We start from the raw sequence: 22,774 nt of genomic DNA, 5'->3' as shown, positions 1-22,774 counted from the left end.
TGAGGATTTCCGGTTTGTGAGCACATTTGGGCTGAATCTTTCACACGTCACAAATTGCAGATGGGATGCAGTGATCTTGAACAGCCGATCACATTTCCGTGACCATCTGACACCTTCCATTTAGGAAAATAATACTTTCTATCTTAGCATACCCTCTGCTGCTGTTGCAGCAGCCAGCAAAATGAATTATGCCTGGTAGACTTTGTTATGCTTTAACTTCCAGATAGATTCTCCATGTTTTGTTTCATTGGATTGATTAGATGAAATGCTTTAATCTTTTCTCTGTTCATTCTGGGCGGTAATCATTTTAGCAGTTTTGTATTATTTCGGTATTTCTATGTATTGCTGTTGATATGCCTATCGCCACAATGTTATTTCCATTATTGACATTGTAAGAGCGTCGATATATTTAGTGATATCTTTCACAAAAGTAAACAGCTTAGTTCACATTTTGTTGAGATGCACAAAGCGTATCGCATTCACATTTCTTAACCATTCCTACATATTTCACACAAAATCTGTTTTCTTTCTCTGCATATCCTCTATGTAGAAGAGCAGTGGGCAGCAACCCTAGTCTTTGACAGCTACAGGGTATCAGCTTTTCTTTCAGCCTACCACAAACAGAATTGATTCTGCAAATCAAGGTCCTAATAATTAGTTGATTATTTCAATCAGGTGAGCTGAGCTGGAACAAAAGCCTGCATACCCTGTGGTTCTCAATTACCAGGACTGAAAACCACTACTAGGGTTAGCCCCAGCCTTAGAGCTCACACTAAAGCTCAAAACACATTCATATATTCCATACATAAGCAGTACATCAACAAGTCAACTCCGGTCAACAGAAGTAAGTTGATATTCCGGTCAACAGAAGGTTAACAGAAGGTCAACAGAAGTAAGTTGATATTCCGGTCAACAGAAGGTCAACAGAAGGTCAACAGAAGTAAGTTGATATTTGAATTATGTCTTCAGGTGGTTGTAAAAGCATTTTGCTTCTGTTTGATAACAGAGTAGATATAGTGTTCAACCTTATTTTTCAATTACCTTCCATAAAATAGATTGTAATTCCCTCTTCAAGGAATACATACGGTACAGTGTATGTAATATGAATGTGACAGATAAATATGAGTTAGGTTAACTGGTATAGAGAGAGTTGTAAATCACTGTACAGTGATTCTCTGTCTCAACGGGTTTAATTAGTCCAGAAACTCTTCTCTTGTCTGATGACTGACCCCCCCCCCCCCCCACACACACTTCCTCCCTCCCCCTCTCCTCACTGTAACAACCTACCACCATATAAATGCCCTGCAATTTGAAGACCAGTGGCCTCAGGAGACTGAGTTGCTACAAATAGCTGAAAGAGTTGGAAATTGTCATTTCATAGCACTAGAATGGCTCGCCTGAGACTTGCGTAATGCCATCCTAATTGACTGTTGTATTTTCTTTGGCAAATATTATAGTCCCAGACATACCTCAAAATGGGTTATAGCTAGGCACTAGAATGTGATTATACTGTATGTTGAGTCCTTTGGAAGGATTGAAGTATAACCAAAACGATTGTGTTTTAACATGATAAAACACTAATTCATTTAACAATATCTAGTGATGGACATTGCTTGAAACATGTACAGCCAAAGCACCAGATGAGTACGCAGGATGCTCAGATGGCCTGGTTCCACTTTACAAGAACAAATGGCTCTGGTAACAACATGATCTTATACACCACACTGAGTTGAGAAGTGGTCCTGTCCTGTTGTCAAACAGTCAACCATCAAAAGGCATCAAGAAGGATTATTTTTGAACAACGTTATAAACCCACTGTTTGCGTGGCCTGCTATTATCTGATGGTTGCCTGTGGTGTTACTCTATTTCATAGTACGTGAACAAGCCCATTTATCCCTATCTGTCATTTTCGAACTTGTGAGGAGGTATCTGTCAGTTCTCGTCCCAGGGGACAACTGGATGTGCAGGTTTTTGCTCCAATTGAGCTCTTCATTTAATTGACAGTTCAGTCCAACCTAATAAGTGCTTTAACAGATTTGAAATTGATTTGTTTGAAGGCTTTGTTTTCACCGTTTACTTTGTGTGAAATACATGTTTGATTGACTTGCTTCGTTACACATGGCCCCTCGATATGACAATTGTGATGAGGCATCCATTTTAATGCAGCATATAGTCAATTAAGAATGACAATTGAATTGTAAGTGATAAGATACGGTACTACATAGTGGAAACACCAAAAAGTTGAACCAGACAGTTCTGGACATAAGATGTTACCTCCCAAGATGCGTGTAGTGTTACAACAAAACTTTTAGAAACAGAATTATGTATGGCTTTTTAACATATGTAACATGCTCATAACAGTGGATGTGTTCAAGAGCTCCTTCATTGAGGCCTTGAAGATGGCTGACTCATTGACCCACCTGAATATGAGTTATAAAAGACCAAATATCAGACAAATATGTGGTGTGTCTTTATTCAAGTTGACAGTGCATCTGTACACCAACTATAAGGTGAAATGACTTACAAATGCTGTCAAAATAGGTTGAGGCCTATTTTGTATGGGCTCATTTGTAGTGATGTGTAGGCGGAATATATAGAAAGAGTATCTACTTACATCAAACCATATTACACTTATTCCTTCTATTGTGTAGGCTCTACAGCAGGACTATATCCATGCAGGACTATATCCATGCCACAATAATTAGTCTATCAAGCTACAAGTATCTGATAGTTAACTTCTGCTTTTAGATAATAATATAATGGATGTTTTTATTCATAGGGATTTAAGTTGATACAATGTGGCTGGTTACTGGAATGATGGCCTTATGATTTGTCAAACATAGAAAAATATGTTTCATAATTCAATTTTGACAAGTATTATACATGTAATACGATACTCTATGTTCAAATGTGATGCATATAAAGCACTAAAGTTTGTATAGAGCATCTTTTGAAGGACTAGCAGGAGCAGAATGAGATGAGGGGTTATTTTGGTGATGGAGATTAAGGCAGCCTTTTTGTCATTTGTGCGAGACAAGCCATTCATCCATCCAGTTCACAGCCAAAAAAAGGCTGGTCCCAGAAATTAGCAGTTTCAGCTCAGCAGCAAAGTCGTCGGGCTGTGAAGGCAGAGAGAAATTGACTAATTAGCAATGCGCACTAAAACTTGACGGTTCTCTCTATAACAGCGAGGGAAAGACTCGGTTTTTCTCCCCCTTTCTCTTTTCTTTCTTCCATAGATGTTTGAAATCGCAGTCATTTACGCTCGACAGTTTTTACAATAGCCTTGAGCCATAATTTTGCGAGTCTCTTCAGCATCCATACCCCTGCATGGTCTCTCTCCACCGGCCATGCACGACCGTTTCTCTCCCCAACCGTGGATTTCCTATTACTCTCGTTACGACTCACTGAGCCCCAGGCCCAAGGATAATGATGTGTTGTTTCTTGGTAGCATAATTTGTCACACGTATATTTCTTCTTCTTCTTCTCTTGCAGAAAGCACAGCTCCCTCTCACACACTCACACACTTCTTGTTAATTCAGAAGAACAAATTACCAACGTCAACAAATAACCTGAAATAGTGACTTTATGAGTTGAAATCAATCATTATTTTGAGGCACCGAGCATAGACTTTTAAAGGAAAGGAATACAGCAAAAGAAAAAGGAGAACAAAGGAAAGCCAAGTGAGAATATTGGGAACCTAAAGCTTTACTTTCTTTTTTTGTCAAGATCGTAAGTCAGGTAAGTTTGGCTTGTTCTCAGGCAAGCTGCTCACATCATTTAGTTGTGACAGGCGCTTTAGAAAATGTGGCGACTATGAAACGAGGTAGTACAGGACGCTTATATCAAGTTTACAAACATATTTCATACAGTAAATGCATGTTTGGCGTTATACAGCAACATACCCGTGTGCGTGTTTCATTTATATTTGAGGGATAGCTGCATGGAATTAATAATTTCGGATACTCACGTCTGAATAGTCGTAACTCAGGTATAAGGGAAAACGCACACGCACAGTGATGATGTCGGCTGTGTGAGGGACAAACTAATTGCTTTTGTATCACTCCGTGCGTGCATTTGTGGATGTGTAAATTTCCTCATTGTGGGAGTGCAGCAAGATAAGAGGAGAACGATAAGTGTTAGCTGAATGCTGCATAGTATCCGTGCACGGCACCGTAGGGGTTGCCTTTTCCTCTTATCCAATAACTTAAATTGCGTTATCGAAGATAATAAGGCGATGCAGCATCTCCTATAATATTTTGTTTTGACAGTGCGCTTCAAACAACAGCGTCCATTTAAAATGATCTTGTCTTGAACGACTGACAATAGCAAGGGAATAGCACATTATTGGGACTATACGTTTTTGTTTTCTCTTCCGACCTGAGCCAAAGTTCAAACGATATTGTTCACTGTAGAATAATATCGGAGGGAGCAGCATGACGGTTTACAAGTTCAGTCGTGTGTATATCCACCATTTAACCATGTTGCTCGGTATAACGTGAAGGTATTAGACAATTCCAGCCTGACTGTAATGATGATATCATGTTATGTTATTCACAAATAAATGGGCTAGCGGTAGGCTAAATGGCTTGCGTGGTGTATTTGTTGCCTAGGTGGCGTTAACAGTCAGGAAGTCATGTCCAGATCCGGTGATAGAACCTCCACCTTTGACCCTACACACAGTGACACCCTGCTGCACGGGCTCAACCTGCTATGGAGGAAACAGCTTTTCTGTGATGTGACTCTCACTGCCCAGGGACAGCAGTTCCACTGCCACAAAGCTGTGCTGGCATCCTGCTCACAGTATTTCAGGTCTCTCTTCTCCAGCAGTCATATGCTCAACAACGAGGGGAACAACAACAACAAAGACCAGGGGAGCAGTGGTACCCCGTCTTCCTCCCCAGATGACAAGCTGATGGCCAGCCCCCGGTCCATCAACAACTTGGTCCTTCAGGGCTGCTCCTCCATCGGACTACGGCTAGTGCTGGAGTACCTGTACACTGCCAATGTCACGCTCTCCCTGGACACTGTGGAAGAGGTGCTCTCGGTCAGCAAGATCCTCAACGTCCCTCAGATCACCAAGCTCAGCGTGCAGTTCCTCAACGACCAGATCTCTGTGCAGAACTACAAGCAGATCTGCAAGATCGCGGCACTGCACGGCTTGGACGAGACCAAGAAGCTGGCCAACAAATACCTGGTGGAAGATGTGCTGCTGCTGAACTTTGAGGAGATGTGCGCCATGCTGGACGCTCTGCCGCCCCCGGTGGAGTCGGAGCTGGCCCTCTTCCAGATGTCGGTCCTCTGGCTGGAGCATGACCGGGAGACTCGCATGCACTACGTCCCGGACCTGATGAAGAGGCTGCGCTTCGCCCTCATCCCGGCCCCGGAGCTGGTGGAGAGGGTGCAGTCGGTTGACTTCATGAGGAGTGACCCTGTATGCCAGAAGCTGCTGATGGACGCCATGAACTACCACCTGATGCCCTTCAGACAGCACTGCAGGCAGACCACAGCCAGCAGGTGAGGACAGATACACACACACACACACACACACACACACACACACACACACACACACACACACACACACACACACACACACACACACACACACACACACACAAATAAGGGTTAGGAGTGGTGTGTAAGATGTTGTTAGCAAAGGTTAGTAAAGGTACTAATATTGCATACTTGCATAAGGTTAGGGTTAGTGAGGATGCTTTAGAATGGTCTACCTTATTTTGCATACCATCTCAATTCCAACGCTACACTATATAACTTAGTTAACTCTTGGTAAAATAGTTTTTTCTCTGTAAAGGTTTTAAGTGCAGAACATATAGAGGAACATACATTTAGCCAATAGTTGTACAGTACATTCAGGCATTTCTTCTGAAATAAGAAATTCATCTCATTATATAATTATGCTAACTTTGGAGAAGGCGACAGGAAAACTTCAACACAAAACAGAATTCAACATATTCACACATGTCAATATATAACATAAGAGCACATAACATTTGTGTTGACATAACCTGGGTAGATATCACCTATAACGTATAACCTATTTATACATAACCAGTAGGTATATTTCTTTATTAGCAAGGAATGGAAAACAACTTATGGGTTATAGAGTTATAGGTCTGAGTGATCCATACTTAGGAAAGTTGCTTGGTCTGCCTCACCTACAGTACACAACCATGGGAGATACAGTACTGCATGGCCAGGTATGCTTGTCATGGTCTGTTTGTCATGATGAGCATTTTCAGAGATAATTAATGGACAGGATGTTGACAGGAAGATGATTGATTGGCAGTGCCTTATGATGCCGTTGTTTATAGAACACAATTTAGTTCTTATAAGTCTCAAGTATTATGGAGCAATTTTGACTTTTATATTTGTCTAACGTTATCTGCTTCATTCAGAAACAGTAGACTATATGATTGGAAAAATATTCGCACAGTATTGTAGAAAATAGAAATCCACAATTATCTTGCAGTTGTAGGGTACTATTCATTTACCGGGGTAATTTATGGCATGGGTAATTTCACTATTTCTTTCTCACAATATCTTTATAGAGCACATAAGTGGAAATCCAATAAACAGTTTTATCATAAATTCAGAGAGGAAACAGCTGTGATATTACAAAGCTGATTTTCTGTATTCAGAGGTAACACTATTATTAGGAAGTATTATCATGTACATTCACATGATTGTATAGATGTTACAGCTGTGATCTACTGGATATAGCTCATATAGCGTTGGCCAATATGGACTTTTCTCCATGATAGGGAACATTATTTTGTTATCTAAGTCTTCCATATAGAAAACGGTTACTGTGCATTCGGAAAGTACTCCAAAAAATACATCCAATAAAAAGTTATGTGGAATGGAGAGGGCCTGCATGTGCTGTAGCATGTAGCCATTGCCTCGTAGTCTCAGTGAGATACCCATAGATGGGTCCAGACACAGCACAGATCTAGGGTCTAGACTGCTCATATTCATATCACAATCCACTGTTTCTCTCCCCTCAATGAATTAGCCTTATCTATGTTTAGTGGCCATTTGCAGGTGAGAATAATCCCCCAAAACACGAGTCGGCCAGTATCCAAGTGGGTGCATGAGAGGGCGGTCATTTAGTCAATCGTAAAACGAGAACGGATGCAAATGCCTGGAATTAATGGCCAATGTTGTTTAAACGACTGTTACTTTGTGGTTAGTTGTTTAATTGCATTGCACTTAATTAGATGACTGGACTCAATGTACAGTAAAGTATGTGGCCCTGAAATTGTGTTTCACAAACCAACCCCACAGCTCAAGAATACGCTGCACAATTGGCTCAGAACTATCACATGGACAGTCTTTGCCAATGGAATAGCAAGATTTTATGTAGTAGTTGATCTACTGTGTATTGTCCAGTCATAATATTATTTGCCTCACTGTATGGAACCCTGGCACCCTGTAGAAAAGTTCTGATGAGTTCACACCTAATTGAACAGATATCTTTAGGCTGTAAACCCTCTTTAGACCGAAACCGAATGAAAAACAAGCTTTATTGAAAGCTTTATCATACAATCAGAGAAAAAACAGCTGTGATATTACAAAGCTGATTTTCTGTATTTAGAGGTTACAATAGTATTAACATGTTGTTACCAAATACATAGGAAGTATTATCATGTACATACGCGTGATTGTTAAGACGTTACAGCTGTGATCTACTGTATATAGCTAATTTAGCGTTGGCCAATATGGATTTTCCACCATGATGGGAAACATTATTTTGTTATCTAAATCTTCCATATAGAATACAGTTACAGTGCATTCGGAAAGTATTCAGACCCCTTGACTTTTTCCACGTTTTGTTATTTTACAGTTTTATTCAAAATTTTTATTAAATCATTTTCTTCCCTTGTCAATTTACACACAATACCCCATAATGACAATGCAAAAACAGAATTTTTGCAAATGTATTACAAATAAAAAACAGTTACTTAAGTATTCAGACCCTTTACTCAGTACTTTGTTGAAGCACCTTTGGCAGCGATTACAGCCTTACAGTTTTCTTGGGTGTGACGCTACAAGCTTGGCACACCTGTATTTAGGGAGTTTCTCCCATTCTTCTCTGCAGATCCTCTCAAGATTTTCAGGTGGGATGGGAAGCGCTGCTGCACAGCTGTTTTCAGGTCTCTCCAGAGATGTTCCATCGGTTTCAAGTTGGGGCTGTGGTTGGGCCACTCAAGGACTTTCAGAGTCTTGGGCCTCCCGGGTGGCGCAGTGGTTAAGGGTGCTGTACTGCAGCGCCAGCTGTGCCATCAGAGACTCTGGGTTCGCGCCCAGGCTCTGTCGTAACCGGCCGCGACCGGGAGGTCCGTGGGGCGACGCACAATTGGCCTAGCGTCGTCCGGGTTAGGGAGGGCTTGGCCGGTAGGGATGTCCTTGTCTCATCGCGCACCAGCGACTCCTGTGGCGGGCCAGGTGCAGTGCGCGCTACTAGTCTCTACCACTGAAAAACATCTCCACAGCATGATGCTGCCACCACCATGCTTCATTGTAGGGATGGTGCCAGGTTTCCTCCAGACGTGACGCTTGGCATTCAGACCAAAGAGTTCAATCTTGATTTCATCAGACCAGAGAATCTTATTTGTCATGGTCTGAGAGTCCTTTAGGTGCCTTTTGGAAAACTCCAAGTGGGCTGTCATGTGCCTTTTACTGAGGAGTAGCTTCCGTCTGGCCACACTACCATAAAGTCCTGATTGGTGGAGTGCTGCAAAGATGATTGTCCTTTTGGAAGGTTCTCCCATCTCCACTGAGGAACTCTGGAGCTCTATCAAAGTGACCATCGGGTTCATGGTCACCTCCCTGACCCTTCTCCCCCGATTGCTCAGTTTGGCCAGGCGGCCGGCTCTAGGAAGAGTCTTTGTGGTTCCAAATGTATTCCATTTAAGAATGATGAAGGCCACTGTGTTCTTGGGGACCTTCAATGCTGCAGAAATGTTTTTGGTTCCCTTCCCCAGATCTGTGCCTCGACACAATCCTGTCTCTGAGCTCTACAGACAATTATTTTGACCTCATGGCTTGGTTTTTGCTCTGTCAACTGTGAGAACTGTGTGCCTTGCGAAAGTATTCGGCCCCCTTGAACTTTGCGACCTTTTGCCACATTTCAGGCTTCAAACAAAAAGATATAAAACTGTATTTTTTTGTGAAGAATCAACAACAAGTGGGACACAATCATGAAGTGGAACGACATTTATTGGATATTTCAAACTTTTTTAACAAATCAAAAACTGAAAAATTGGGCGTGCAAAATTATTCAGCCCCTTTACTTTCAGTGCAGCAAACTCTCTCCAGAAGTTCAGTGAGGATCTCTGAATGATCCAATGTTGACCTAAATGACTAATGATGATAAATACAATCCACCTGTGTGTAATCAAGTCTCCGTATAAATGCACCTGCACTGTGATAGTCTCAGAGGTCCGTTAAAAGCGCAGAGAGCATCATGAAGAACAAGGAACACACCAGGCAGGTCCGAGATACTGTTGTGAAGAAGTTTAAAGCCGGATTTGGATACAAAAAGATTTCCCAAGCTTTAAACATCCCAAGGAGCACTGTGCAAGTGATAATATTGAAATGGAAGGAGTATCAGACCACTGCAAATCTACCAAGACCTGGCCGTCCCTCTAAACTTTCAGCTCATACAAGGAGAAGACTGATCAGAGATGCAGCCAAGAGGCCCATGATCACTCTGGATGAAATGCAGAGATCTACAGCTGAGGTGGGAGACTCTGTCCATAGGACAACAATCAGTCGTATATTGCACAAATCTGGCCTTTATGGAAGAGTGGCAAGAAGAAAGCCATTTCTTAAAGATATCCATAAAAAGTGTCGTTTAAAGTTTGCCACAAGCCACCTGGGAGACACACCAAACATGTGGAAGAAGGTGCTCTGGTCAGATGAAACCAAAATTGAACTTTTTGGCAACAATGCAAAACGATATGTTTGGCGTAAAAGCAACACAGCTCATCACCCTGAACACACCATCCCCACTGTCAAACATGGTGGTGGCAGCATCATGGTTTGGGCCTGCTTTTCTTCAGCAGGGACAGGGAAGATGGTTAAAATTGATGGGAAGATGGATGGAGCCAAATACAGGACCATTCTGGAAGAAAACCTGATGGAGTCTGCAAAAGACCTGAGACTGGGACGGAGATTTGTCTTCCAACAAGACAATGATCCAAAACATAAAGCAAAATCTACAATGGAATGGTTCAAAAATAAACATATCCAGGTGTTAGAATGGCCAAGTCAAAGTCCAGACCTGAATCCAATCGAGAATCTGTGGAAAGAACTGAAAACTGCTGTTCACAAATGCTCTCCATCCAACCTCACTGAGCTCAAGCTGTTTTGCAAGGAGGAATGGGAAAAAATGTCAGTCTCTCGATGTGCAAAACTGATAGAGACGTACCCCAAGCGACTTACAGCTGTAATCACAGCAAAAGGTGGCGCTACAAAGTATTAAGTTAAGGGGGCTGAATAATTTTGCACGCCCAATTTTTCAGTTTTTGATTTGTTAAAAAAGTTTGAAATATCCAATAAATGTCGTTCCACTTCATGATTGTGTCCCACTTGTTGTTGATTCTTCACAAAAAATACAGTTTTATATCTTTATGTTTGAAGCCTGAAATGTGGCAAAAGGTCGCAAAGTTCAAGGGGGCCGAATACTTTCGCAAGGCACTGTAGGTGACAGGTGTGTGCCTTTCCAAATCATGTCCAATCAATTGAATTTACCACAGGTGGACTCCATGAAAGTTGTTGAAACATCTCAAGGATGATCAATGGAAACAGGATGCACCTGAGCTCAATTTCGAGTCTCCTAGCAAACAGTCTGAATACTTATGTAAATAATGTATTTCTGTTTTTTATTTGAATACATTCGCAAAAATGTCTAAAAACATGTTTTCACTTTGTAATTACTGGATATTGTGTGTAGATTAGTGGGGAAAACATTTAATTTCATACATTTTAGAATAAGGCTGTAACGTAACAAAATGTGGAAAAAGGAAAGGGGTCTGACTACTTTCCAAATGCGCTGTCCCTGGTGTCATGACTGTCCAGAGAATCCAAATAGATCAGGTTTGCAATGAATAACTTCAATCAGACCCCCTCTCACCTGCAGAGGGGGGAGAAAATAACTAGTGGGGTTTGACATTCACGTCCTGTTGTAAATGAAGGGAGAAGATCCAGGCCTGCACTCTCAAGATTCACCAAAGGAATGTGCTTTGTTTCAACAGACCCTTTTTCCTGCTGAAACTCTAACACATTCAAAAGCGAATAGTGGAACAATATTTCTAACGTAGAACGTGGGAAATGGTCTGAGGCGAACTATAGAACACTAATGTAATTTTGTTTGTTATTTTGTGATGTCATTAAAAATGTTATGAAGGAAATACTGTAACTTGGAAAGTATACACACTACATACAGTGCCTTGCGAAAGTATTCGGCCCCCTTGAACTTTGCGACCTTTTGCCGCATTTCAGGCTTCAAACATAAAGATATAAAACTGTATTTTTTTGTGAAGAATCAACAACAAGTGGGACACAATCATGAAGTGGAACGACATTTATTGGATATTTCAAACTTCTTTAACATCTCAAAAACGGAAAAATTGGGCGTGCAAAATTATTCAGCCCCCTTAAGTTAATACTTTGTAGCGCCACCTTTTGCTGCGATTACAGCTGTAAGTCGCTTGGGGTATGTCTCTATCAGTTTTGCACATCAAGAGACTGAAAATATTTCCCATTCCTCCTTGCAAAACAGCTCGAGCTCAGTGAGGTTGGATGGAGAGCATTTGTGAACAGCAGTTTTCAGTTCTTTCCACAGATTCTCGATTGGATTCAGGTCTGGACTTTAACTTGGCCATTCTAACACCTGGATATGTTTATTTTTGAACCATTCCATTGTAGATTTTGCTTTATGTTTTGGATCATTGTCTTGTTGGAAGACAAATCTCCGTCCCAGTCTCAGGTCTTTTGCAGACTCCATCAGGTTTTCTTCCAGAATGGTCCTGTATTTGGCTCCATCCATCTTCCCATCAATTTTAACCATCTTCCCTGTCCCTGCTGAAGAAAAGCAGGCCCAAACCATGATGCTGCCACCACCATGTTTGACAGTGGGGATGGTGTGTTCAGGGTGATGAGCTGTGTTGCTTTTACGCCAAACATATCGTTTTGCATTGTTGCCAAAAAGTTCAATTTTGGTTTCATCTGACCAGAGCACCTTCTTCCACATGTTTCGTGTGTCTCCCAGGTGGCTTGTGGCAAACTTTAAACGACACTTTTATGGATATCTTTAAGAAATGGCTTTCTTCTTGCCACTCTTCCATAAAGGCCAGATTTGTGCAATATACGACTGATTGTTGTCCTATGGACAGAGTCTCCCACCTCAGCTGTAGATCTCTGCAGTTCATCCAGAGTGATCATGGGCCTCTTGGCTGCATCTCTGATCAGGTTTCTCCTTGTATGAGCTGAAAGTTTAGAGGGACGGCCAGGTCTTGGTAGATTTGCAGTGGTCTGATACTCCTTCCATTTCAATATTATCGCTTGCACAGTGCTCCTTGGGATGTTTAAAGCTTGGGAAATCTTTATGTATCCATAAATCTTTTTGTATCCACCTCTGAGACTATCACAGTGCAGGTGCATTTATACGGAGACTTGATTACACACAGGTGGGTTGTATTTATCATCATTAGTCATTTAGGTCAACATTGGATCATTCAGAGATCCTCACTGAACTTCTGGAGAGAGTTTGCTGCACTGAAAGTAAAGGGGCTGAATAATTTTGCACGCCCAATTTTTCAGTTTTTGATTTGTTAAAAAAGTTTGAAATATCCAATAAATGTCGTTCCACTTCATGATTGTGTCCCACTTGTTGTTGATTCTTCACAAAAAAATACAGTTTTATATCTTTATGTTTGAAGCCTGAAATGTGGCAAAAGGTCGCAAAGTTCAAGAGGGCCGAATACTTTCGCAAGGCACTGTATATGAAGTTTCCACACTATGCGTTGTGCATGTAATATGAAAATGATAAAAGTGTTTTCCATAACTTTGCACAGTGAGTAATCACCGCCCCGGAGTGAGGTCAGGGAGCGTGCCAGCCTGCCGGAACCGCCCCTTTCGAGCAAAGGGTATAAACGATGGGTTAAGAAGTTAACACGGGACCAGAAAAGTGTGAAGCTTCAGCTACAAGTTTACAATGGTTTGAACTTTGAATCTCAACACGAGGTGGAGACGATAAACTCACCTCCCGGACAATCACTGGTATGGCGGATTAGCTGTCCTAAGTAAAGTTACTTCGAAAGTGAATTTAAGCTCAAACCATCGTATTACGCTACTCTCATCACCACACTGGGGAACCATCGATATGGCTGGCCATTATTTCTTCAAAGAAGCATCTTCAAGAGAAAATGGAAGGAACATCAACTCTGTAGTTCTGTTCAGGACCCAACGACAAGTCACCGGATACTGGATAACTACGAAGAAGGACAACAGTAGAAGACTTGTTGGAACCCATTTCGGATTATCAGAGCCTTACAAGCATACCGAGAAAATTCCCTACCCCCTTTCCAAGGCTGCCCGGTTCACTGAGAGACCCCCGGCAAACCCAGGCATTTCACGTAAATACATTCATCATTTTTTTCTCAAAGCGGGCGGCGGTTCGTGTGCAAAGTATATGGTTACTTTAGGTGGTAGTAGTTTCTGAATGTTGCAATGTTAAGTGTTTCTGTCTCTCTATCTTTTCTTTAACAAGAAGCCATGTTGTTGTCATTCCGCTAGGGACCTATTTTCAGCGTGTTAAGTCTCCAGTCAATAACCGGTGCAGAGTGTGTATGTTTATCTGTATTCCCATTTAAGTAGCTAGTAAATAAATAATTCTACCAATTTGTGTAGTACTGAATCATAATTAAGGCTCAGGTTTTTGCAGATGCAAGGTTACGACTGTTCAGAATGACATGATATGAGGTTCTGATTAATACGTTGACTGGTTATAGATGTGACTGGGAAAGACCTTTTAGAGTTTAATACGGGAGATGGTAACTCTTTAAAGAACCGCTCTTGTGGTGCCCCAGATCCTAATGAGTTAGTTACATGATTAATTGAATTGGGCAACAATTAAACATAGTTCGTTAATTAGATAAATAACAGTCTTCAGATTAATGTTAAAGTCAAGTCACAACAATGGGCTACAATTCAATGACAACCAACACAATGACGTTGTTGGGATTAGTTACAATTGGCTTTCTACTCAACAAAAACGGTTCTCTGTATGTTTATGTGTGCAAATGGTTGTTTTATTTAATCTATATCTGTTATGTAATCTATGTTTCCCGGCTCTTGTCCCCCCAACCCACTCCATACCCTAACCCACCTCCACACCCCAACGCCTCCACCCGAATCGCTCCAAATCCCAAACCCCTCTACACCCCGAAACCCTCAACACCTCCTCACCCACACTACTCCAGGATTCGTTCCAATAAGAGGATGCTGTTGTTGGTGGGTGGCTTGCCCCCTGGACCCGATCGACTCCCCAGTAATCTGGTCCAGTACTACGATGACGAGAAGAAGACATGGAAGATCCTCACTAGTGAGTAGAAACCCAATCTTTTACCGATATTCTCCTTCTGTTATTAGCTTAGTTAATAAAGAGGAATCAACGTGCCAACGTGTCAACGTACACATTTTTCTACTTCATATTCATCATCTCCAACAACACCCCAACTTCAACCTATATGATAATGGAGTGTTTCTATGTTTTGTGGTCAGAAAGATAGAGGAAGATAAGTGTTTACAAAACTTTGCCTACTTATAGTTGGTTAGAATCACATAATGTACACCAGATAATGTCAAAATTGCTTCTAATGACATTGTTGATCATCTGGTGTGCATATTTTTGACTACAAAACATAAAAATACACGTATTCACATTTGTTGATGTTGTGGTGGGGCAGAAGATAATGAACCTTAAATTGAACAATTGTGAAATGTCCCTTCAATCGATTTTTGGGTTGAATTCACAAAAGGTAATCGACATAATAATTTAACCAGATTTCAACCACAAATGAATGACAGGATTTTAAGAAGTGGTTTATTTCAAGTTGAACATTCCTAAGGTTTTGTCTTGAGCACAGGTTCATTTCCAGATAAAATGAAGGGAAGAACAAAAGGAGTTCCTTAAATCCTAGAGGTAATGATGTATCACTGTCACTTTTAACGTACGTTTTTTAAACTGAGCGTGGCTTTACAGTAACAGCCCTGTGGTGTGGAGCTTTCTGCCTGGTTTTCCCTTTTTTTGCTGAAATCTCTTGGCAAAGATGCATGGCCAGATTTATAATAATCTAATAATCTTGTGAAGTGTAGATCTAACATTTTATAATTACATGTTATTGTCCAGCTGCTTTAAAATACAAAAATATTAAGTTATAATATATTATTATAAAATATTGAATATGCCAGATAGATAGCAGAGCGAGGGAAGGAGAAAACATCCCTCCAAGATGATAAAACCATTTGGTAATTGGACATGCATGTTGACAATGAATTGACAATTAATTGAATAATTCTAAAATTCATAATTATATTGATTTTATGGTACAGTTGAAGTCGGAAGTTTACATACACCTTAGCAAACTACATTTAAACTCAGTTTTCATTATTCCTGACATTTAATCCCAGTAAAAATTCCCTGTTTTAGGTCAGTTAGGATCACCACTTTATTTTAAGAATGTGAAATGTAAGAATAATTGTAGAGAGAATGATTCATCTCAGCTTTTATTTCTTTCATCACATTCCCAGTGGGTCAGAAGTTTACATATACTTAATTAGTATTTGGTAGCATTACCTTTAAATTGTTTAACTTGGGTCGAACGTTTCGGGGAGCCTTCCACAAGCTTCCTAGAATAAGTTGGGTGAATTTTGTCCCATTCCTCCTGACAGAGCTGGTGTAAGTAACTGAGTCAGGTATGTTGGCCTCCTTGCTCACACACACTTTTTCAGTTCTGCCCACAAGTTTTCTATAGGATTAAGGTCAGGGCTTTGTGATGGCCACTCCAATACCTTGACTTTGTTGTCCTTAAGCCATTTTGACACAACTTTGGAAGTATGCTTGGGGTCATTGTCTATTTGGAAGACCCATTTGCAACCAAGCTTTAACTTCCCGATTGATGTCTTGAGATGCTGCTTCAATATATCCACGTCATTTTCCTACCGCATGATGCCATCCATTTTGTGAAGTGCACCAGTCCTTCCTGCAGCAAAGCATCCCCACAACATGATGCTGCCACCCCCGTGCTTCGCTGTTGGGATGGTGTTCTTCGGCTTGCAAGCTTCCCCCCTTTTCTTCCAAACATAACGATGGTCATTATGGCCAAACAGTTCTATTTTTGTTTCATCAGACCAGAGAACATTTCTCCAAAAAGTATGATCTTTGTCCCCATGTGCAGTTACAAACCATAATCTGGCTTTTTTATGGCGGTTTTGGAGCAGTGGCTTCTTCCTTGCTGAGCGGTCTTTCAGGTTTTGTCGATATAGGACTGGTTTTACTGTGGATATAGATACCTTTGTACCTGTTTCCTCCAGCATCTTCACAAGGTCATTTGTTGTTGTTCTGGGATTGATTTGCTATTTTCGCACCAAAGTACGTTCGTCTCTAGGAGACAGAACACATCTCCTTCCTGAGCGGTATGACGGCTGCGTGGTCTCATGGTGTTTATACTTGCGTACTATTGTTTGTGCAGATGAACGTGGTGCCTTCAGGCGTTTGGAAATTGCTCCCAAAGATGAACCGGACTTGTGCAGGTCTACAATTTTTTCCTGAGGTCTTGGCTGATTTATTTGGATGTTCCCATGATGTCAAGCAAGGAGGCACTGAGTTTGAAGGTAGGCCTTCAAATACATCCACAGGTACACCTCCAATTCACTGAAATGCTGTCAATTAGCCTATCAGAAGCTTCTAGAGCCATGACATAATTTTCTGGAATTTTCCAAGCTGTTTAAAGGCACAGTCAACTTAGTGTATGTAAACTTCTGACCCACTGGAATTGTGATACAGTGAAATAATCGGTCTGTAAACAATTGTTGGAAAAATGTCCTAACCGACTTGCCAAAACTATAGTTTGTTAACAAGAAATTTGTGGAGTGGTTGAAAAACGAGTTTGAATTACTTCAACCTAAGTGTATGTAAACTTCCGACGTCAACTATATATAGTTGATGGTAGAACTCCAGAGTATATAATGCACACAGAACTCAAACAAATTATCTAATGGCTTCTGCAAATACAAAGAACAAGCTTTCTATTACAGTACTATCCTGTAATGAAAAAGCAAAAACAGGCTTTTAGAAATGTTTGCAAATTATTTAAAAAAAAACTGAAATATGACATTTACATAACAATTCAGACCCTTTAATCAGTACTTTGTTAAAGCACCTTTGGCAGCGATTACAGCCTCCAGTCTTTTTGGGTATGACGCTACAAGCTTGGCACACCTGTATTTGGCGAGTTTCTCCCATCCCTCTCTCCAGATCCTCTCAAGCTCTGTCAGGTTGGATGTAGAGCATCGCTGCACAGCTGTTTTCAGGTCTGTTTTCAGATGTTCGATCGGGTTCAAGTCCGGGCTCTGGCTGGGCCATTCTAGGACATTCAGAGACTTGTCCCGAAGCCACTCCAGCGTTGTCTTGGCCGTGAGCTTATGGTCTTTGTCCTGTTGGAAGGTGAACTTTCACCCCAGTCTGTGGTCCTGAGCACTCTGGAGCAGGTTTTCATCAAGGATCTCTCTTTACTTTGCTCCTTTCATCTTACCCTCAATCCTGACTAGTCTCCCAGTCCCTGCAGCTGAAAAACATCCCGACAGCATGATGCTGCCACCACCATGCTTAACCGTAATGATGGTGCCAGGTTTCCTCCAGATGTGACGCTTGGCATTCAGTTCGAAGAGTTAAATCTTGGATCTTGGAGAATCTTGTTTGTCATGGTCTGAGTCCTTTAGTGCCTTTTGGCAAACTCCAAGCGGGCTGTCTTGTGCCTTTTACTGAGGAGTGCCTTCCGTCTGGCCACTCTACCATAAAGGCCTGATTGGTAGAGTGCTGCAAAGATGGTTTTCCTTCTGGAAGGTTCTCCCATCTCCACAGAGGAACTCTGGAGCTCTGTCAGTGTAAGCATCGGCTTCTTGGTCACCTCCTTGACCAATGCCCTTCTCCCCCGATTGCTCAGTTTGGCCAGGCGGCCAGTTCTAGGAAGAGTCTTTGTGATTCCAAAATTCTTCCATTTAAGATTGGTGGAGGCCACTGTGTTCTTGGGGACCTTCGATGTAGAAATGTTTTGGTACCTTTCTCCAGATCTGTGTCTCGACACAATCATGTCTCGGAGCTCTACTGACAATTACTTCGACCTCGTGGCTTGGTTTTTGCTCTGACATGCACTGTCAACTGTGGGCCCTTATATAGACAGGTGTGTGCCTTTCCAAATCATGTCCAATCAATTGAATTTACCACAGGTGGACTCCAGTCAAGTTGTAGAAACATCTCATGGATGATAAATGAAAACAGGATGCACCTGAGCTCAATTTCGAGTCTCATTGCAAAGGGTCTGAATAGTTATGTAAATAATGTGTTTCTGTTTTTTATTCTTAATACATTTGCAAAAATGTCTAAAAACCTGCTTTCACTTTGTAATTACGAGGTATTGTGTAGATTGATGAGTAAACTTTTTAATTTTATCAATTTGAGAACAAGGCTGTAAGTCAAGGGGTCTGAATACTTTACAAATACACTGTATAGCTTTTTATTCAACCTTTATTTTACTAGACAAGTCAGTTTAGAACAAATTCTTATTTATAATGACGGTCTACTTGTAAACCCTCCCCGGCCAAACCCTCCCCTAACCCAGACGATGCTGGGCCAATTTTGCACTGTTCTATGGGACTCCCGATCGCAGCCGTTTAGGATCGAACCCGGGTCTGTAGTGAAGCCTCTAGCACGGCGATGCAGTGCCTTAGACTGCTGACCCTTTGAGATACACCATTATATTCTTGCCACGTTCCAAAGATCAAACAGGTGCTAATGGGAAACCTTATCTGTCCTTTGCATCATCATCATCATCTTCTGTCTCTCAGTTGAGTTGTTGTACTCTTGTCTGGCGGGGAGCATCTCTCACTAATGTCTCTCCATTCATCGGTATTAACCACTGGCCGATGCTGTCAAATACCCTGTATACTCTCTCACAATACAATACAACTTTCTAGTCCATTTGTCACAACTGCTCTCAATCCCACCCCAGACAACACACAAACAACACTCACTTTGTGCCCATAGTTATTTCTGGTCCTGGTCTGGTGGTGCGAGTATCATGTACCATGATGCCATTTTAACACATTCCATCTGTAGCTAGATAGAATTGTTGTAGTGTACCCAAATATTACCCACCTGTTTACTATCTGTCAATACTCAACAAGTTAATCGTCTGCTCTATTTGGTGTTACATTAATGGTATTTTAACATTTGCCTCAGATTTTTTCATACATGTACCTGTTTTCGAAAAACATTGATATTTCACTGTTGACATTTTTTTCCATTAAAACTCATCGATATGTGTAACCGTGTAAAACAACTAAACGGTAAATGGGGATTACCATTATTCAAAACTAAAAGTTAACGCTCAAATGGTCCGTGTCTGAGTGGAAGGACAAAACTGCAAAATCATCCCCTTAACATCGATCGCCACCTGATGGAGCTGCTACACACCGGATGTGGAATAGAGCATGATTAACAATTAGCATGATCATAACTTTTCAATAAGGCAAAGCCTGAGATGGACAACGTTTGATTAAGACTTTTATCAACACAGTTTAAGGAGAATCTGATCCCTCTCGTCGCGTCAGATCACTGCAGCTCGTCTGTTCTACAAACTAGAGGAACACTTGCTTGCCATCTAGTGTACCTATAGCACCGTGAAGAAGCAGGGGAGGAAAGTAAGACAAAGACAGTGGCTCATTTAAAGTAGTGACTGTCTGTCCACAGGCTGATTCTACAGTACCTTGAGTCAACATTGCATTAACACCTCATGGCTTCAAAAATAAATCGTTATCCCAAGCACAGTACTGAACAAAAGAATGCAATGCGGTGGGATGCAACACTAATGACGTTAGATGGCAGTAGTAACGCAGCGTTGGTTGGTCCAGTTGCCGTTGAGTTATTCTGTCGACCCCGACCAAGCGTGTTTCAATGCGAGGTATCTAACTCCCTCTAGTGAGCCTGAGAGCGTACTGTAAAGCTAAGACAAGTCCAATTCTAAGGGGCTGGGTTTGTGCCCCATAGTGGTCTTACTGTTTAGGCTCCAGTGGTAAGTTAGGGGATAATTCATTGACAGAAATGTTTGATATCAACATCTTTCAACATCATGATCCCTGATCAAATTAATTAGCCAACTTGAACGTGTGTTATGGATAGTAAAACCGCTGTTTTGAGTCATGTTATTACCTTTACCCCTTAATGGAGGCAAAGTGTCTGGTTACCTATGTAAATAAGGTATCTGTTTTGTATTTTTTAATAAATTAGCAACAATTTCTAAAAACCTGTTTTTGTTTAGACGTTATGGGGTATTGTGTGTAGATTGATGAGGGGAGAAAATTATGTAATCCATTTTAGAATAAGGCTGTAACGTAACAAAATGTGTAAAAATGACGGGGTCTGAATACTTTCCGAATGCACTGTTCTAAAAAATATATATGTTTCTTCATTATATATTTTACTCCCCTAATTGGAGTAAACTAATGGGCAACAACATTTAGACTTCTACTTCCAGCTTATACATACTATGTACATTTTACGGACACAGTATTCTTTACATTAGTTATCTTGTTGTTTTTTTTGTCCCACCCTTCAACTGAACCCCTCCCATCTATCTCTGAACACCATCCAGTTTTGATTTCTGTTTTCCATGTATTTTCCAACTGTGCTGAGATGTTTCACACGTTCTGAACCTTTCTATTCTCATAGTTTTTCAAGTTTGTAACTTACATTTTTTTTGGTTAAGAGCATTATTATATTATTGATCGATTGACTATGACTTTTTACATCACCCATTAGTGCTATTTGCAGTTAGGTAAATGTTGCAATTCTTTAGCCATTCCTGAACCTGTGACCAAAATCAAGTCACATACTGTATGGACAGTACCAAAACAAATGATCTAATGGTTCTGTCTCTTCGCAGCAAAATCTGTGAGCTGTGATGGTTTATCCCCCTATATATAACATTCTATTGGTTCCAAGGATTTTGTATAATCATTTAAATTGAAAAAATGTAAGTTTTGAATCAAGCGTTTTTCATAAATCATGTGTTATGGAATCGGTACAAAGAAAATCTCTTCCCAACTATTTTGCAATCTAATGGCACAGTTGTCAAACCTTAAAATAAACTGGTATAATTTTCTATTATTCACAATTTTCTTTAACCAATTTTGGTCTTTAATGCAGAAAAGTTCCTTACTTTCTCCCCCTTCCACTTGCTCTCTTCCATTTTTTGTCGTAATGCTGCAATTATTTGGCTGTAATTTTGAGTAGAGCAGACATTTCCTACCCTAACCAGAAACCGTGGATGGATGGCGGCATTCGCACAAAACTTAAAGCGCGTTCCACTGCATTTAACCATGGAAAGAGGTCTGGGAATATGACTGAATATAAACAGTGTAGTTATTCCCTCCGCAAGGCAATCTAACAAATGCCAGTATAGGGACAAGGTGGAGTCGCAATTCAACGGCTCAAACACGAGATGTATTTTGCATGGTCTACAGGAAATCATGGACTACAAAAAGAAAACCAGCCACGTCACGGACACCGACGTCACGCTTCCAGACAAACTAAACACCTTCTTTGCCCGCTTTGAGGATAATACAGTGCCACCGTCGCGGCCCGCTAACAAGGACTGCGCCTCGCCCACTCCTTCTCAGTGGCTCACGTGAGTAAAGCATTTAAACGTGTTAACCCTCGCAAGGCTGCTGGCCCAGCCGCATCGTCAGATCATGCGCAGACCAGCTGACTGGTGTGTTTACAGACAAATTCAATCGCTCCCTATCCCAGTCTGTTGTCCCCACATGCTTAAAGATGGCTATCATTGTTTCTGTACCCAAGAAGGCAAAGACAACTTAACTAAATGACTACCTCCCCGTAGCACTCACTTTTGTCATCATGAAGTGATTTGACAGACTTGTCAAGGATCATATCACCTCCACCTTACCGGCCACCCTAGACACACTTCAGTTTGCATATCACCCCAACAGGTCCACAGACGACGCAATCGCCATCACACTGCACACTGCCCTATCCCATCTGGACAAAAGGAATACCTATGTAAGAATGCTGTTCATTGACTACAGGTCAGCATTCAACACCATAGTACCCTCCAAGTTCATAATCAAGCTGGAGGCCCTGGGTCTCAAGCCCGCCCTGTGCAATTGGGTCCTGGACTTTCTGACGGGCCACCCTCAGGTGGTGAAGGCAGGAAACAACATCTCCACTTCGCTGACCCTCAACACTGGGGCCCCACAAGGGTGCGTGCTCAGCCCCCTCCTGTACACCCTGTTCACCCACGACTGCGTGGCTATGCACGCCTCCAACTCAATCATCAATTTTGCAGATTACCAGCAACGACGAGACAGCCTACAGGGAGTACGTGAGGGCACTCGGAGTGTGGTGTCAGGAAAACAACCTCTCACTCAGCGTGATCGTGGACTTCAG

General features: G+C 41.4%; 1 protein-coding gene across 1 annotated transcript in view; it reads left to right on the top strand.

Moving 5' to 3' along the window:
* The first annotated feature begins 4,636 nt into the window (after positions 1 to 4,636).
* The window catches only part of LOC139377369 (kelch-like protein 14), a 55,161-nt gene continuing 37,023 nt past the window's right edge, over positions 4,637 to 22,774 (top strand). Inside the window, exons 1-2 of the mRNA XM_071120393.1 lie at positions 4,637 to 5,517; positions 14,511 to 14,632. Coding sequence (XP_070976494.1) covers positions 4,637 to 5,517; positions 14,511 to 14,632 — 1,003 coding nt within the window. The remainder of the gene's footprint in view (positions 5,518 to 14,510; positions 14,633 to 22,774) is intronic.

Source organism: Oncorhynchus clarkii, chromosome 20 (genome assembly GCF_045791955.1).
Source record: "Oncorhynchus clarkii lewisi isolate Uvic-CL-2024 chromosome 20, UVic_Ocla_1.0, whole genome shotgun sequence".
NCBI classification, from domain to species: domain Eukaryota; kingdom Metazoa; phylum Chordata; class Actinopteri; order Salmoniformes; family Salmonidae; genus Oncorhynchus; species Oncorhynchus clarkii.
Note: the sequence above shows the minus strand (reverse complement) of the source record. Positions and strands in the feature narration are given on the sequence as shown.